At 36.9% G+C, this 16488-nt stretch overlaps 1 protein-coding gene across 7 annotated transcripts in view; it reads left to right on the top strand.

Moving 5' to 3' along the window:
* The window catches only part of DGKB (diacylglycerol kinase beta), a 604621-nt gene extending 590064 nt beyond the window's left edge, over positions 1–14557 (top strand). For all 7 annotated transcript variants that reach the window (XM_040644224.1, XM_040644226.1, XM_040644228.1 and 4 more), the window contains one exon: positions 14450–14557. In XM_040644224.1, the coding sequence (XP_040500158.1) occupies positions 14450–14557 (108 nt within the window). The remainder of the gene's footprint in view (positions 1–14449) is intronic.
* The last annotated feature ends 1931 nt before the right edge of the window (positions 14558–16488 follow it).

Raw genomic sequence — 16488 nt, forward strand, 5'->3', positions numbered from 1 at the left:
TGGACCCATTAAATCATAACTTTAAAATAAAATTTCTTGCTTCTACTTTATGCCTCGTAATTCTAGATGTAATTATATTTGACTGTAATTACATCAGGGGTCAGCAAGTTATGGCCTTTGGGCAAAATCTGAATGGCTGCCTGTTTTTGTATAGCAAGAGAATTTAGTTGTTTTTTGTGGGTTTTTTAAACATTTTTAAATGGTTGAAAAAGCAAAATAAGGATAATATTTCATAATGTTAAAATTATATAAAATTCAAATTTTAGTTTTCAAACATGAGGTTTTACTGGAACACAGTCACACCTGTTTATTTTCATGTAGCTGATGGACACTTCTGTGCTACAGTGGCAGAGAGGAGTAGTTACAGAGACCCCACGGCCCAGAAAACCTAAAATATTTACCATCTAGCAGAAGATGCTTTACAGGAAATGCTTGCCAACGCCTAAATTACATGAGCACCACCTAAACATCCTACAATATATAACTCTCAAATATAATTACTTCTAGATTTAGAATTAGTATAAAAGTTCAGTAGCTTACATCACTTACATGCAAACCCTTATGATAATCTGAGCCATGACTGCCCTAGATACATGCAATTTGAAGGTCTCGCCCTCCTTCATGGAAGAGGAATAGGCCACACTGAAGATTGACTGGGAATGTTTATATCATGGTGCTTCTTTCTAGCTTTTCTCCTACCTCTCCAGCTACTTGTACTCATAGTCCTTCATAGGATATCATTCTCCTGCTTCACCCTTAAATGTCGGCATTCCTCAGTTATGCAGTCTAATATCTGATATTTGTATTTGCCACACTGTCCTTCAGTACTCTATTCTCAGTGGATGCCATTATTATAGGTTCATCCCACCCAAGTCTGCCTCAAGACCTGTTCTCCCTTCTGAACACCAGACCTACATATCCAAAAGATACCACCACCTTCAGAATGGAACACTCAACACAGAGTTTGCCAACTTCTTGGCTTCCACCCCTGCCAAAAATACATCTCCCTCTGGTAAGAAGCATCATCACACACATAGCAAACAAAACTAAAAGCACAGAAGTCATACTAGGGTCTTTCCATTTTCCATTACTCCATACATTCAGTCATGTCCTATAGATGGTGCCTCCTTGATATCTCTCAAATCTACCCCCTACTCCATTCCCATTGTCACTTCCACAATTAAAATCCATTTTAATTCTTTCCTAGATTATTATATTAACCCCCCATCTAATCTCCCTGTGTCTTATATGGCACCCAGCCCCTAACCTGTGCTTCCAGAGTGATATTGCTAGGCTCAGGTTTAATTATATCCTGTCTTTCCACCATGATCTCAATGGCATTTTACTTCTCTTCCTAGGGTTTAAGGCCAGTAAGAGTCTGCTGATCAATGGACGGACTGGCCAGCACCTTCTTATACTCACCCCCAAAATCTAGGGCTAAGAAATAACCTAATTTATCCAACTTTAATTAACTCTGTTGTTAATCTGCTAGTTATCAGCTTACTTCAGTTTAGTGCTTGGGCTTCCAAGTTGAATAGACATTTTTTAAACATAATTAAGCTGCTTATATTCTAATGATGATAGCATACACAGTGGCAGAATGTGATACACACTATGTTGCAGAGATATTCTCAGGGTGCAGGAAGAGAAGTAAAATGACAAGTGTAAATAGACAAGGCTTCTCAAATTGAAAGGTGCATAAGAATTACCTGGGGGATCTTGCTACAAAGTAGAAGCTGATCAGGAAGTCTGCGTTGGGACTGGGGAGTCTGCATTTCTAACAATGAGGTCAGTTCTCCTGGTTTGTAGACCACATTTGGAGAACCAGAACACTAGAGTGCAAGACAGTTATCCACAGAGGGAGTTCTGTTGTTGTTAATTTTTAAAATGTTTGTACCAAAATAGTATATGCACACTGAAAAAAAGCAGAATGTATAGAATCGCAAGAAAAATAACAAGCTTCTGTCCCATCATTTCTTTGTCACCAGGTCTGTTCTTTGAATTGTTTGGCTTTTTCTTGTCATTTACCCTATATCTATAAAAAATATGCTTTGATCTTTTTTTTCACCTATTTTTTTTAGGTGTATTCTGTTTACTTCATGCATAGAAAAGTGGTTTTTAACACTTACTCCATTTAACTCTCTTACTAATAGTGAGTATGTACTGAGTGATTTTTATGAGCCAGGTAACATTCTAAGCATTTTGTGTGCATTGTTTCATTTAGTCCTAACAAAAAAACCAATGAAACAGACACTATTTTTAAGTCTCTATATTATTAATGAGGAAAATGAATCATAGTCACTTGGCCAAAGTCTCCAGATAGGAAGTGGTGGACCCAGGCAGTCTGATTTTTAACCATTATGCTGTTATGTTTCTGAAAAAAAGTAATGATTTTATTTAAATCAAAACAAAATATACAATCATTGAGATTATGAAAATGTTGTCAACTGCAGAACCAAATGCTGACACACAATTACATTTTCTTTTCTATAAAGATTTTGGCATCTCTTTTTTTCCCTCTTTTTTCAAAGTCATCATTATAGTAATTCTCACTTTTAAAAATAGATACCAATTTATCTATTGTCCCCACTCTTGTTCATTCGTTCTTTCTTTCTTTCTTTCTTTCTTTCTTTCTTTCTTTCTTTCTTCTTTCTTTCTTTTTCTTTCTTTCCTTATTTATTTATTTTTAGAAAGTGGAGGAGGGGTGGAGAGGCTGAGAGGGAGAAAGAGAATATTAAGCAGGCTCCACACCCAGCACAGAACCCGACACAGGGCTCGATCTCACAACCCTAAAAACATGACCTGAACTGAAATCAGGAGTCAGGACTCTTAACTAACTGAGCCACTCAGGCACCACACCCCCCATACTCTTGTCCTTTATATGGAAAAGTCCTTCTCTAGGTTTTTTTTTTTTTCTAGGTTTCTTGCAAATCTGTCATCCTGGTTCTCAGTTGGACACCCTGTTTGTTGTTGTTGTTTTTGATAGACTTGATTTTTTTAGAGCACTTTAAAGTTCACAGTAAAATTGAGAAGTTACACAGATTTCCCATATACCCCCTACCTACACATGTGCATAACCTCCCTCACCAAAGTGGTATATTTCTTACAATCACTGAACCTACACTGACACATAGTCACCCAAAGTCCATAGTTCACATTAGGGTTCCCTCTTAGTGTTGTGCAGTTTGTGGGGTTGGACGCATGTATAATGACATGCGTCTATCAATATTATATCATAGAAAATATTCTCACTGCCCTAAAAATTGTTTGTGGCACATCTTTTCATCCTTCTTCAGCTCTAACCCCTGGCAACCACTAATTTTTTACTTCTCCGCAGTTTTGCATTTTCCAGAATGCAGTAGGTTGGAATCATACAGTATGTAGCATATCCAGATTGGCTTCTCTCACCTTGTAATATATATTTAAGGTTCCTCCATGTCTTTCATGACTTGATAGCTCATTTCTTTTTTAGCATTGAATAATATTCCATTGTCTGGAGCTACCATAGTTGATGTATCCATGCACCTACTGAAGGACTTGCTGGATGCTTCCATGTTTTGGCAATTATGAAAAAAGCTGCTATAAACATCTGTGTGCAGGTTTCTGTACAAACATGTTTTCAGATCATTTGATTAATATCAAGGAGTGTGATCTCTGGATCCTATGATAAGAGTATGTTTAGTTTTATAAGAAACTACCAAACTATCTTCCAAAGTGGCTATACCATTTTGTCTTCCCGCCAATAATATATGAGAGTTCTGTTATTCCACATCCTTCCAGCATTTGGTGTTGGCAGTGTGATCCTCTGTTTTTTTAATCTCTTTCTTAGCTCACCCATTTGTTTTGCTGGAGAACACCCTCAAATATGTTTAAAGGGCATATAGAGGGTAAACTCTCTCAATCGTTTTATGACTGAAAACGTCTTCATTGTACCCTTGCCTTTAATCAGCACATTAACTAAGTATAGAATTCTATGATGAAATTAACTTTTCCTCTGGGGTTTGGAGGTGTATCTCCATTTTCTTCTAGCACTAGTGTTTCTGAGAAACCTCATGCCATGTGACTTTTATTATTTGATAAGTCACCAGTTTTTCCTGTCAGAGGGCCTTTAGAATTTTCTTCTTCATCCCTGTGCTATGAAATTTCACAATAATACATGATTTGAACTGTACAGGACAGGAATCAAAGTTTCATTAACAAAAAAGAAGGGAAGGTTCTCCAGGGCAGTAGCCAGGACAAGGCACAGCGGTGGGAGTTCAAGAGGAATGCTGGGGAGGTTGGAGAGTCAGTTCTCCAACCCAGTTCTTGCACTCACCGACGTGAGCTGTGTAACACAAGTTACAGAACCCACACTTTTGTCATGTATTGAGAACTAAGGATGTTGACACAGACCTCCAAGGGTTGCAGGAAGATAAAATTAAATAATGTAAGAATTATGAAAAAATTATGCTTTTACTAGCAGGTCTGAGAACTCCTGAAAAGAGAACAGATCCACCTATTTAATCATATTAGAATGCCTTTCTGCTCTTTGTTTTTTATTTATTGAGGTATAATTGACTTACAACATTATGTTAGTTTCAGGTGTACAACATAATGATTGGACATTTGTATATATTGCAAAATGGTCACCACGATATCTAGTTAATAATCTGTCTCCTTACAAAATTAACACAGTATTATGGACTGTATTCTCAGTACTGCACATTACATCCCTGTGTTATTTATTTTATAACTTAAGGTCTTGTACTTCTTAATCCCCTTCACACATTTTGCTACCCACCCAAGCCTTCTCCAATCTGGCAACCACAAATCTATTCTCTGTATATATGAGTCCTGGGTTTGTTTTGTTTTGTTCATTTTTTTTTATATTACACATATAGGTGAAATCATATAATATTTGTCTTTCTCTTATTTCACTTAGCATAATACTCTCAAGGTACACCCGTGTTGTCACAAATGCAGGATTTCATTCTTTTTTATGCTCATTTGTCTCCCATTGTACATATATCGCACGTATTTTTTGTCCATCCATTCGTCAGTGGACTCTTAGGTTGTTCCCATATCTTGCCTATTGTAAATGATACTGCAGTGAACGTGGGGCTGCATATATCTTTTCAATTAGTGTTTTCATTTTCTTCAGATAGAAACCCAGTAATGGAATTGCTGGATCATATGTTAGTTCTATTTTTAATTTTTTGAGGAACCTCTCCTGTTTTTCAGAGTGGCTGCACCAATTTACAATCCCACCAGCAGTGCATGAGGGTTCCCCATTCTCACCAACCTTTGTTATTTTTTTGTCTTTTGATAATAGCCATTCCGGCAGGTGTAAGGTGATATCTCCTTGTGGTTTTGATTTCCATTTCCCTGATCATTAGCGATGTTGAGCATCGTTTCATCAGCCTGCTGACCATCTCTATATCTTCTAGGGAGAAATGTCTATTCAGATCCTCTGCTCATTTTTTAATCAGTTTGTTTTTTGTGACTGAGTTTCATAAGTTCTTTATGTATTTTTTATATTAGCCCCTTATCAGATGTATGATTTGCAAACATCTTCTCCTGTTCAGTAGGTTGCCTTTTTGTTTTGTTGATAGTTCCCTTTGCTGGGCAGAAGCTTTTTAGTTTGATGTCATTTGTTTTTTTGTTTGTTTGTTTGTTTTGTTTTGTTTTTGTTTCCCTTGCCTTTGAAGTCAGATCCAAAAATCATTGCTAAAACAAATGTCAAGGAGCTTACTGCTTAAGTTTTCTTCTAGGCATTTTATGGTTTCAGATTTTACATTCAAGTCTTTAATCCATATTGAGTTTGTTTTTGTATGTGGTTTAGGATAGCGGCCCAGTTTTATTCTTTTGCATGTGGCTGTCCAGTTTTCCCAACAGCATGTATTGAACAGTCCTTTCCCCATTGTGTATTCTTGCCTCCTTTGTTGTAAATTTGTTGACATATATATGTGAGTTTATTTTTTGGCTCTCTATTCTGTTCCGTTGACCCTTTGTGTCATTTTTTCTACCAATACTGCAATGTTTGGTGTATGTTAGCCTTGTAATTTACTTTGGAATCAGGGAGCGTAGTTCCTCTGGCTTTGTTCTTATTTCTCAGGATTGTTTTCTGTTTTTTGTTGTTGTTGTTTGGGGGGGGGATTGTGGGGGGGGGTTGTTTTTGTTTTGTTTTGTTTTAGTATTTGTGGCCTTTTGTGGTTCCATACACATTTTGGATTTGTTTTGTAGCCTAACATGTGATCTATTCTGGAGCATGTTCTATGTGAACTTAAGAAGACTGTATATTCTGCTGCTTTTGGATGGACTGTTCTATATGTCTGTTAAGTCCATCTGATCTATTGTGCCATTTAAGACCAAAGTCTCCTTACTGATTTTCTTTCTGGATGATCTACCCATTGATGTAAGTGGGGTATTAAAATCCTCTACAATTATTATATTGCTATCAATTTCTCCCTTTAGGTCTGTTAGTATTTGCTTTATATATTTAGGTATTTCTATGTTGTATGCATTTTTATTTATAAATGTTATATCTTCTTGCTGGATTGACCCCTATATCATTACGCAGTTTGCTACGGTCTTTGTTTTAAAGTCTGTTTTGTCTGATATGAGTATAGCTACACCAACTTCCTTTTCCATCTGTATGGGAGATATTTTTCCATTCCTTCACTTTCCACGTGTGCCTGTCTTTACTTCTGAAGTGAGTCTCTTATAGGCAGTAAATAAGTGTGTCTTGGTTTTTGTTTGTTTTTTAATCCATTCAGCCACTCGGTATCTTTTTATTGGAGAATTTAGTCAATTTACATTTAAAGTAGTTATTGATGGGTGTGTATTTACTGCCATTTTGTTCATTATTTTCTGGCTGTTTTTGTAGGTCCTGTTTCTTTCTTCTCTTTCTCTCTTTCCTTGTGGTTTGGTGACTTTAGTGTTATGTTTAGATTCCTTTCTCATTTACTTTTGTGTATTTACTATAAGTCTTTGCTTTATGGTTACCATGAAATTCACATAACTATCATCCTATATGTATAACAGTTTATTTTTAAATTGATAGCAACTTAAATTTGAACAAATTTGAAAACTGCATTTTTACTCCACCCACACTTTGTTTTTGATGTCATTTTCTTTTTATTTTATATAACTAATTAGTTTAGTTTTAGTGAATTTTACTGTTTATGTCTTTTGGCCTAAAATTAGTAGCTTTATAATTAATTAATCCACTACCTTTACTATGAATTTACTTTTTCCAGTGAGAATTTTACTTTTGCATGTTTTCCTGTTATTAACTAGTACCATTTCCTTTCTGGTAAGGCCAGTTTAATAGTGATAGACTCCTTTAGCTTTTGCTTTCTGGAAAACTCTCTATCTCGCCTGCAAATCTGAATAATAACCTTTCTGAGTAGACTACTCTCGGTTGGAGGGTTTTTCCTTTTATCACTTTGAATATGTCATGCCACCTTCTTCTGGCTTGCAAAGTTTCTTCTGAGAAATCTGATAGTCTTACAGGATTTCCCTTGTATGGAACAAGTTGTTGTTGTTTCCCTCTCTCTTTCTCTTGCTGGTTTTAAGGTTTTCTCTTTAACTTTTGACATTTTAATTATGATTTGTCTTACCTTGGCTCTTTTGGGGCTCATCTTATGTGGAACTTTCTGTTCTTCTGGGACCTGGTGTCTATTTCCTTCTTTAGGTTAGAAGTTTTCAGCCATTTTGTATTCAAATAAGTTTTCTGCCCCTTTCTCCTGGAACCCCTATAATGCAAATGTTATTTCATTTGATGTGGTCCTATAGGTCCCTTAAGCTGTCTTCATTTTTTTTAATTCTTTTTTCTTTGTATTGCTCTGAATAAGTTCTGTTCCTTTATATTCCAGCTTGCTGATCTGTTCTACTTCACTCAGTTGCTGTTGAACCCCTCAAATGTATTTTTCAGTTCAATTATTGTATTCTTCAGTACTGTGACTTCTTTTTGTTACTTTTTTCCCATATGTTTTCATCTCTTTGTTGAAGATTTTGTATTTTCATCCTTTCTTCTCTCAAGTTCCATTACCATCTTTGTGGTCATTCCTTTGAATTCTTTATCAAGTAAGTTACTTATCTTTGTATCATTAAGATGTTTATCCTGAGGTTTTGTCCTGTTCTTTCATTTGAAACATATTTCTCTGTTTTCTCATTTTGTTTGACTCTCTGTATCTGTGTTTTAGGTGAAAGAGCTACCTCTCTCAATCTTGAGGGACTGGCCTGGTGTAGGTGATTATCCTTCTCATTTAACCTTGCCCTAGATTTTGGTTGTCTCTTGAACCTTTTTTTTATTTTCTAAACCACATAATTTGTTCTTCATATATCTCTATTTTCTTTTTTTTTTTTTAAGATTTTATTTATTTATTTGACAGAGAGGGAGAGACAGCCAGCAAGAGAGGGAACACAAGCAGGGGAAGTGGGAGAGGGAGAAGCAGGCTCCCAGCGGAGGAACCCGATGCGGGTCTCGATCCCAGGACTTCGGGGTCACACCCTGAGCCGAAGGCAGATACTTAACGACTGAGCCACCCAGGCGCCCCCATATATCTCTATTTTCAAGTGTGCGTTAAGACCTGTCAGCAATCCAAGAAGAGGCGTCTCATATAGGAAGAGCTTTTAAAGGATGCAAACGTTTGCAGTCTATGGGGCCACATGTGTAATCATTGCTAGTCTGTAGACCAGGAGATCTGCAACTGGCAACAGTTGCAAAAACTAGGCCTTCAGATGAACCTGTAAGCTTCTTTCTGGAAAGTTTTGTGGAGCTGTAGCAAGGCAAAGGGGGTGCTCAAGGATGGTGTCTCTCCACTTAGATTCCCTGGAAATGCTTCTTAGCCTCTAGATGTATGGGAAACCTAAAGCCTATCCCTCAAGCTGAAGATCTAAGCTAAGTAACTAGGCCTTTTTCACAGGAAGACTGGGGTTGTGTTTCAGGCTGCTGTCTGTACAGTGTCCTGGGGGTGGTGGACTGCTAGAAACTGTCTTTCCAATTGTTACAGACCTGTGGAGCTCTGGAATGCCAGGTCTCTTGGCCACCAGGGCCAGGCAATCAAGGGGTGATCCCAAATATGTAGATTGCATGTGCCACTGGTTTCAGCAAGGCAGATGGAGAATGTGTTGTCTGTCCACACATACCAGCTTTAGGCTTGGAAAGGGAGAATGCTGGGATCATTCATACTCATCAGCCCCACCCAGAGACCAGGGGAGTACTTCAATCACCCCCGCTCACAGACTTTAGCTAGTAAGTGGGAGGAGTCTGTGACCATTGATGTTTTCCTGCCCCAGTCAGGTAGAGGGAGAGCATTGCAACCACCTATGCCCTCCTACCTCAGCTAGTACCACAACCATTTCTCCTTGTCCATCCCAGCAAGGCAGCAGGAGGGTGCCACATCCAAGCTCATCCACCTGTGCTAGTAGGCTGTATGGAGAGAGAGCTCTCTCCAGAGAGCATCTCAACTGTCCCCTGCCCTTCCAGCTGATGCCCCCAGATCAGCAAATGAATCTCCCTCACGCATAGCCTAGTTGCTTTTCAAATTGCTGTTTTTTTGCTGGGTTTCAGGGCAAGCAAGGCAGCATGCAAGCCCTCCAAGAGGGGAGTCTCAATTTCCTGTACCACTTTGGGAACCTCAGATGTCAGCCCCATTGGTTTTCTAAGCCAGACTTTCTGGGGATCATCTCTGCTGTTCATATCACAGGAGCTGGGGTATCCAATGTGGGGAACCAGTCCCTGCCTCCTACTTCTCTGGGAGAAGTGCTTGTCTGGTGATATCCCTCCCTACTGTGTGTTGCTGTGCCAGGGCAGAGCTTTCCCTACACATCTCAATGTGGTTCTTTCATCCTTTGTTATGGAGAACAGTTCATCTAGTTTTCAGATATGTTTCAGAGGGAAATGATCCATATATAGTGATAAATCTGGTATGTCCATGGGAGAAGGTGAGTTCAGAATCTTCCTACACTGCCATCCTGGATGCCTCTCTTATCAGAAAGCTTACTAAGCCTTTCAGTTGGTAGCTGGGACCTCAAGGGACTGGATATTGAACAAGGTGTTCAGATGACCTGAGGAAAAGAAATACTATGTCTTATAATAAAGGGTAGTGAGAATATTCGGTGTTAGGGAATGGGGAACTAGGAAGGAAAAATCCAATGAATCATGTGAAACTTGCCTGGAGAATGAGTCAGGAAAAACTTTCTCCTCTATTACCTCAATTTTAGTTGGGCTAAAGAAAGCTTTTCATAGAGAACACAAACATACTATTTACTGCTATGGGATATAAACCTCCTATTCTATCATATTTATGAAATTATACTTTAGTCCTACATTCTTTAACAATTATACTTCTATGGGAATAGACTTTTGTTGAGGGCAACTCAAAGAGATTAAACAGGTAGCATCTGAATTACTTGTGTAAAACACTTAGCAGAATGCTCAGCACACAGTAAGAGTCAAATCTTATTATTTTTTGATCTTGTTATTACTCTCGATATTATAATTATGAAGTTACACTAAGCAACACTGATAATACAGTAGAAACAAGAAAACTGTGCCTTGTAATCCTTGATTTGGTTTCCATGTGTGCATCTTTATTTTTTATTGAATACTTACAAAACTGAAAACTGCAATCCAGTTTTTTCATGTTTAGATTTTGAGATGTGTCCAATCTTAATATGTAATAGGAAGATAAAAGTAGAAAGAGTCATGCAACTGTAGAAGTGCCTCTCTTGTGCCATCGTTGCTTTGCAAAGAAATATGCAGAAAGAAAGAGTTTTATTGGAGGACACTATTGTATTACTGACAGTATTTATCTTGCATTTTTAAAGCAATGTTCTTCTGCCTTCATGCAGCCATCCCAGCTTCTGGAAGCCCCATCACCATTGCTTATGAGTGCCCACAGTTCTCTCTCAATTATAAATTTCAGATTCTCTTCCAAACTAATCAAAATCAAGTTGCAAATTGCTTATAGCCGGTGCTCGATGAATATTTGATGTATTGAAGAACAGCTAAGAAGCAACTGCCTGATTGTTGAAAGACGGAAGCAGTCAAAGATTGCTGAATATTTGGCTCATGTCTTCAGATTGCTGAAACTTAGTATATTCTAAAGTCTTTAGGGATAAAATCGGCTCCTTACTCATTGTTGTTTTTCTGGTAGATACCACGTTCTCGGAAAAAAAATAAGTAAATAAAAATAATAATACAAGAGTGTGGAATGTAGGGGTGCCTGGATGGCTCAGTCAGTTGAGCATCCGACTGTTGATGTGGGCTCAGGTCATGATCTCAGGATCATGGCATCAAGGCCCAGGTGAGGCTCTGCACTTAGCATGGAGTCTGCTTGAGTCTCCCTCTCAAAAAAAAAAGAGAGAGAGAAAGAGAGAGAGATTTTCCCTCTCCCTCTGCCCCACCCCTCACTCATGCCTGTGTGCGCACATGCACTCTCTCAAATAAATAAATAAATAAAATATTTAAAATAAAAAGTGTGGAATGTATACAAGATAGGCATCTGAATCATTATTCCATTCCTGGAGAGGCCCTCTTAACCAGGTTCCCTCAGATGGGCAATTTGAACCTACACTTACTCTTAAGTTTCTACAGCTTTCCGCAGACTATATTGGACTTTCTGTGATCACACTATCATCTCACTTGAACTGGAATTATTCTCATCCTTAATAGAGTATTTTTTGCATATGCTCAAATATACAAGGACATTTAATTATCCAATGAGATTACCTATGCAAAGAGCCCAGATACGTAATAATCATTTCATGAATGCTAGTATCCTTCATGTTATCTCTCCTAAGAGGAACACAGCCAGTTGTTTTTCATTTCCATAAATAATAGACAATAATTATGTAGGTTTGATTTTTTTGTGGAAATAATGTTAAAGAAAGAGTTGTATACTTAGATGATAGGCATGATCAAACAAACAAAAGGACAGGTTTTAGATAATTTTAAAAATAGGAGTGGCCGTCATCTTGCTTAGAAACTGAAAACTAGGGGCGCCTGGGTGGCACAGCGGTTAAGCGTCTGCCTTCGGCTCAGGGCGTGATCCCGGCGTTATGGGATCGAGCCCCACATCAGGCTCCTCTGCTGTGAGCCTGCTTCTTCCTCTCCCACTCCCCCTGCTTGTGTTCCCTCTCTCGATGGCTGTCTCTATCTGTGTTAAATAAATAAAATCTTTAAAAAAAAAAAAAAAGAAACTGAAAACTAGAAATCCATAATAGTCAGTAACATGGATTAAGGATCCCGTTGTACCAAGAGCACTGAACGAAGGAATGACAATATGTTTTTTTTTTTCAAAAAAGAATTGCCAGTATAAAGATAGCCATGATAAAAAAAAAAAAAATTCTGTTGCCGAAATAACACATAGAGTGAACAAAATCTCATCACCAATAATTTGTGGTACTATGGTTACACTTCACATAAATTAGTACTAAGCTTATGTAAGTAACTAGAATGATGTATTTCTTCCAAAGTCTTAACAATAATTAGCTAATAATCAACTTTATTTTCCAAAATGTCCTAATACTATTTTACCCTCCAAAGAATTTAGTCCAGCAACTGTGAGTCAGAAATGTATATCTTCTTACTTTAAATGCTAATGTTCTATTTGAATCTAAGGTTATAATATAAGTAATGTGTGATAACTGCTTCCCCAGGCATTCATTTAAACATTGTGTTTTTGTGTAAAAAATTCACTTTTATTTTCAGCATTAAAAAGCAGTGCCTTTCTGCTTAACCTCCTATTTCAGTTTCTGTGATAGGCTGAACATGCCTGTTAAATTTCTGTTTCCTACTTGACTAGAATTTCTCGGGAGCACAGGTTCATTAAAAGTTCTGGTACAGTGTCTGAAGCATAGTAGGGACGCAGTAAATTTTATGAAACTAATGAATGAATGATGCTGTATTCGATATTATACAAAGCTAAGATTCAGGGAGATTTAAAAATCCATGGCATAACCTAAAACTGAATTATTAAGAGAGAATCTGGTAGAGATCTTTTTCAGTCTATAAAGATGTATACATTCTGGGATCTTAACTCTCCAGCTCTCAATTCCACAGTTCATAATATAACAAAAATAAAGTAAAATCATGCATTCAGGGAGTTGGGAGCTGGCTTAGCCTACTGGCCTTTTACAGGTGCAATTTATTTTTACAGTAAAGAGAAGAACACTGAATCTTCCCAGAATAACCTGATTCCAACAGACTTAAATAAAGTTGTTCGTTTTTCCAGGTTTTTGACATACTTCTGTCTTTCTAGACTGTGAAGTGAATCTCCATTTCCCAAAAGCCCCATGCCGATTTTAATGATCGTGTTCACGTGACATACATTTTTTTTTGTTTTATTGCTATTAGTGAATGACAAGTGAAGGATATTCATTTTAACTTGAAAATGTCAGGGATGCACTTTAAGAGATATATTTTTGCAGCTTTTAATGAGGTGGTGTTTCTTTTTGAAAGAAATACTCATTTCTGATGCGGGTGCTGTGCAGGTGACAACTGATATTTAATAAGCGATGGTTCTTGTATTAGTCGCAGTTCTCTAAAGAAAATGTCTCAGATTGCTTTTGAAAAACTCTTAGCGTCACTAGCCCAAAGGCAAGATGTGACCTTTTTATTACATAATGAGAATCATTTATTATCTTACAATGTATCTTAAAGTCACAGACAAAATGCCACTTTGATAATTGCTTTCAATTAGCTTTGAGCATAGCATATATTCATAAAATGTCTTCTCTAATTTAGACTTGAATTAGAGAAAATTGCTGACATAATCTACTTTAAGGTTGTCTCATTTAAGGTGATTCGTAGTTTTATATCAAAGAAATCAAAACGACTAGCTTTAGAACAGTCTCTCAAAGTGTTTTAAGCAGGCTTTTCAATATTTGATTCTATTCTATTACCAATTAATTGACAAATTAGAAAGCTAGTTCATCATTTCTGACCTTTAATGCACGTTAACTTTTGACTTTCATTCCTAATGATTGTTTTGAAATTAAACCTTGCAGTTCATGTGGAAAGAGAGAAACAATCTGATTAGCAAGATAAATAAGGCTTGCCTTGACCCCCAGTACATCCTGATGTTGGACTATAACTGGAATTCTGAATACTGTAATGCTGTGTCCTTCCCTGCTCTAAATGGTCAGTGCGTTATACTAGATAATCATTTGGCCGAAACAAAGAGTTTTGGGCCGTTACTACATGTGAGGTTAGAGGTAACATGATATTTAAAATGTGACTTCAGTCAATTTTCATTTTTTATTACTACCCTGAGCATTAGAACATGGTTTAAATGCAAATTCTTGTCTTCCTTAAATATACTTTTGAAGCAATAAAAACTCTGAAACTGCATTTTACACTCGTGTTCCAGTAGTTCATGGAATATTATTGACCGTAACGGAGATTCTCTGAAATCGGTATTATATCTGGAGATTACTCTCTTTCTCTTTCTTTCCCTAGATAAAAATTACACACAAGAACCAAGCCCCAATGCTGATGGGCCCTCCTCCAAAAACCGGGTTGTTCTGCTCCCTCGTCAAAAGAACAAGAAACCGAAGCAAGGAATAAACCTGTCTCATTTTATTCTTCGAGATCTAATTAGCATAATTGGGCCATGGAAACTTCTGCTGGAAATCTTTGAACCATTTCAGTTCTCTTGCTCATGCAAAATCATGGAATTGGTTTAACAGTTTTTGTTACTGAGCTAATGTAAAATTCAGCTATTAGAGAATTTGTCTCAGTTTTTATAGGCATCTTTGCATGAAGAAGGCAGCAGTTTACATGAAGTGGTACTGCATATTTTTGTTGCATGCGTTCCCATAGATTTTTATGTCCCCACCCCCTCCTCCCCCAATTTCCACTTCCTAACCTGTGAGAGGAGTCTGTGAACCATAAAAGGAAATACCAGGGGAAATGTGATTCTCCGTGTGATTGCAGTTATTGATAAGCACTAATCAGTAACGCTACAATGATCATAAGCGCAGACTGCGATGCTTTTCCCTTTTAGAATCAGTGTCTCAATGATCTTTGAACTATGACTTGAGAAGAAACTTTTAATTGGAAGATTTTACTAAATAGTTGTCTCTGATACGTTGCTGTATCTAAATAGTTTTTTTCAGCATCTTGATGATCAGCTTCCGAGTGGAATTTAAAATTTCAGGTATAAAGTTTTCTTGTGCTAAAAAAATAGAAAGTGATTTTTATTTTGTTTCATTTTGTTTTTAATTCCAGAAATAAGTGAAAACAGAAATCAGTTACTTGGCAGTAAAGTGTGGCAATATGACAAGCCTTATTCCTTTCTGCATGTGGCTCTAGAAGAAAATTCATAACCACACCAGTAACCAAATAGCTGTTTTAAACTATGTGCCTAATATACTATCTCCCACCAAAGATTCAGAAAAAGATGCTTGAGAGAAATGGGTTAATGTATAATTAATAAGCATTGTGGAGAAAATTTATGGTTCTTATGATTAATTTTGTGATGACTTAAACTCTGGAAAGAGAGTGAATTACCCATTAATTATAATTAAAGTTCTCACCTTACGCAAACAATAGGCCATACAACACAATCAAAGCTCAATTCGCTGATTTCTTGCTTTTTTGGTCATTTATAAATATAGGTATCCGTAATTTTTAATGGATCAGTTAAGTGCACTTGAGAAAGTAAATGATTGTATCAGTTTTGTTCTAGCATAAATTGATACCTGTAAGAACTATTAAGCTCGCTGAAGCAAGTCATGCATGCAATTAGTCCTCTCCCATCAGCCTGCGCCACTCCCATCTCTGTGGCATTTCAAATGTTTATTCGGAAATGATGGCCCAGATCGTTGTTTACAGTATTCATGGTATGGTCGGAGTCTCTGTTTAAAGAAATTATGGAATATGTGCTTTTCTTAGTGTTTCATTAAATCTATGATACAAAATGAAATGCTATTCCGAGCAGTTTGGGTATTGTTCACTCATAGTGACCTGCATCTCATCATTGCATGTTTTGTTTTTAAACATGCCATAAGGAAAACAAGTGCTTGAAATGCATGATTTATTAGTTTTTCTCTCCACTTGGCATTAAAGTACTAATGATTTATCAGTTCTGTTTTTCTATTGATTCATTCATCTTTGAATAACAAATAGCATTTAGTGATTCTGTTGAACACACTCCTGTGCATGGATTTATGGATTTCAAGTGAAATTGCTATAATTTTTGTTCTTTGGTTTGAAAACTCAACTGAATGCTGTTATATCAAATAGCTACTCTCAAGCAATGTACTATAATGGAAGATCATGTATAAAGCATATTATTTTAGTGTTCCAGGAACATTAGATGGTAAATATCAATCAACAATAAGTTTAATTGCTTTGAAAATAAAAGCTTTTGAATAAAATTAAGACATAATTTAGCATTCCCAGGGAAATTATCATTACAATTGCAAATGTGGCACAGCAATCACTTGCCCTAGTATAATTTAAAAAAAAAAGTTATTTGGCAGAGCAGTAATACG

The sequence above is a fragment of the Ursus maritimus genome, unplaced genomic scaffold (assembly GCF_017311325.1).
Source record: "Ursus maritimus isolate PB19 unplaced genomic scaffold, ASM1731132v1 scaffold_3, whole genome shotgun sequence".
In the NCBI taxonomy this organism is placed as follows: domain Eukaryota; kingdom Metazoa; phylum Chordata; class Mammalia; order Carnivora; family Ursidae; genus Ursus; species Ursus maritimus.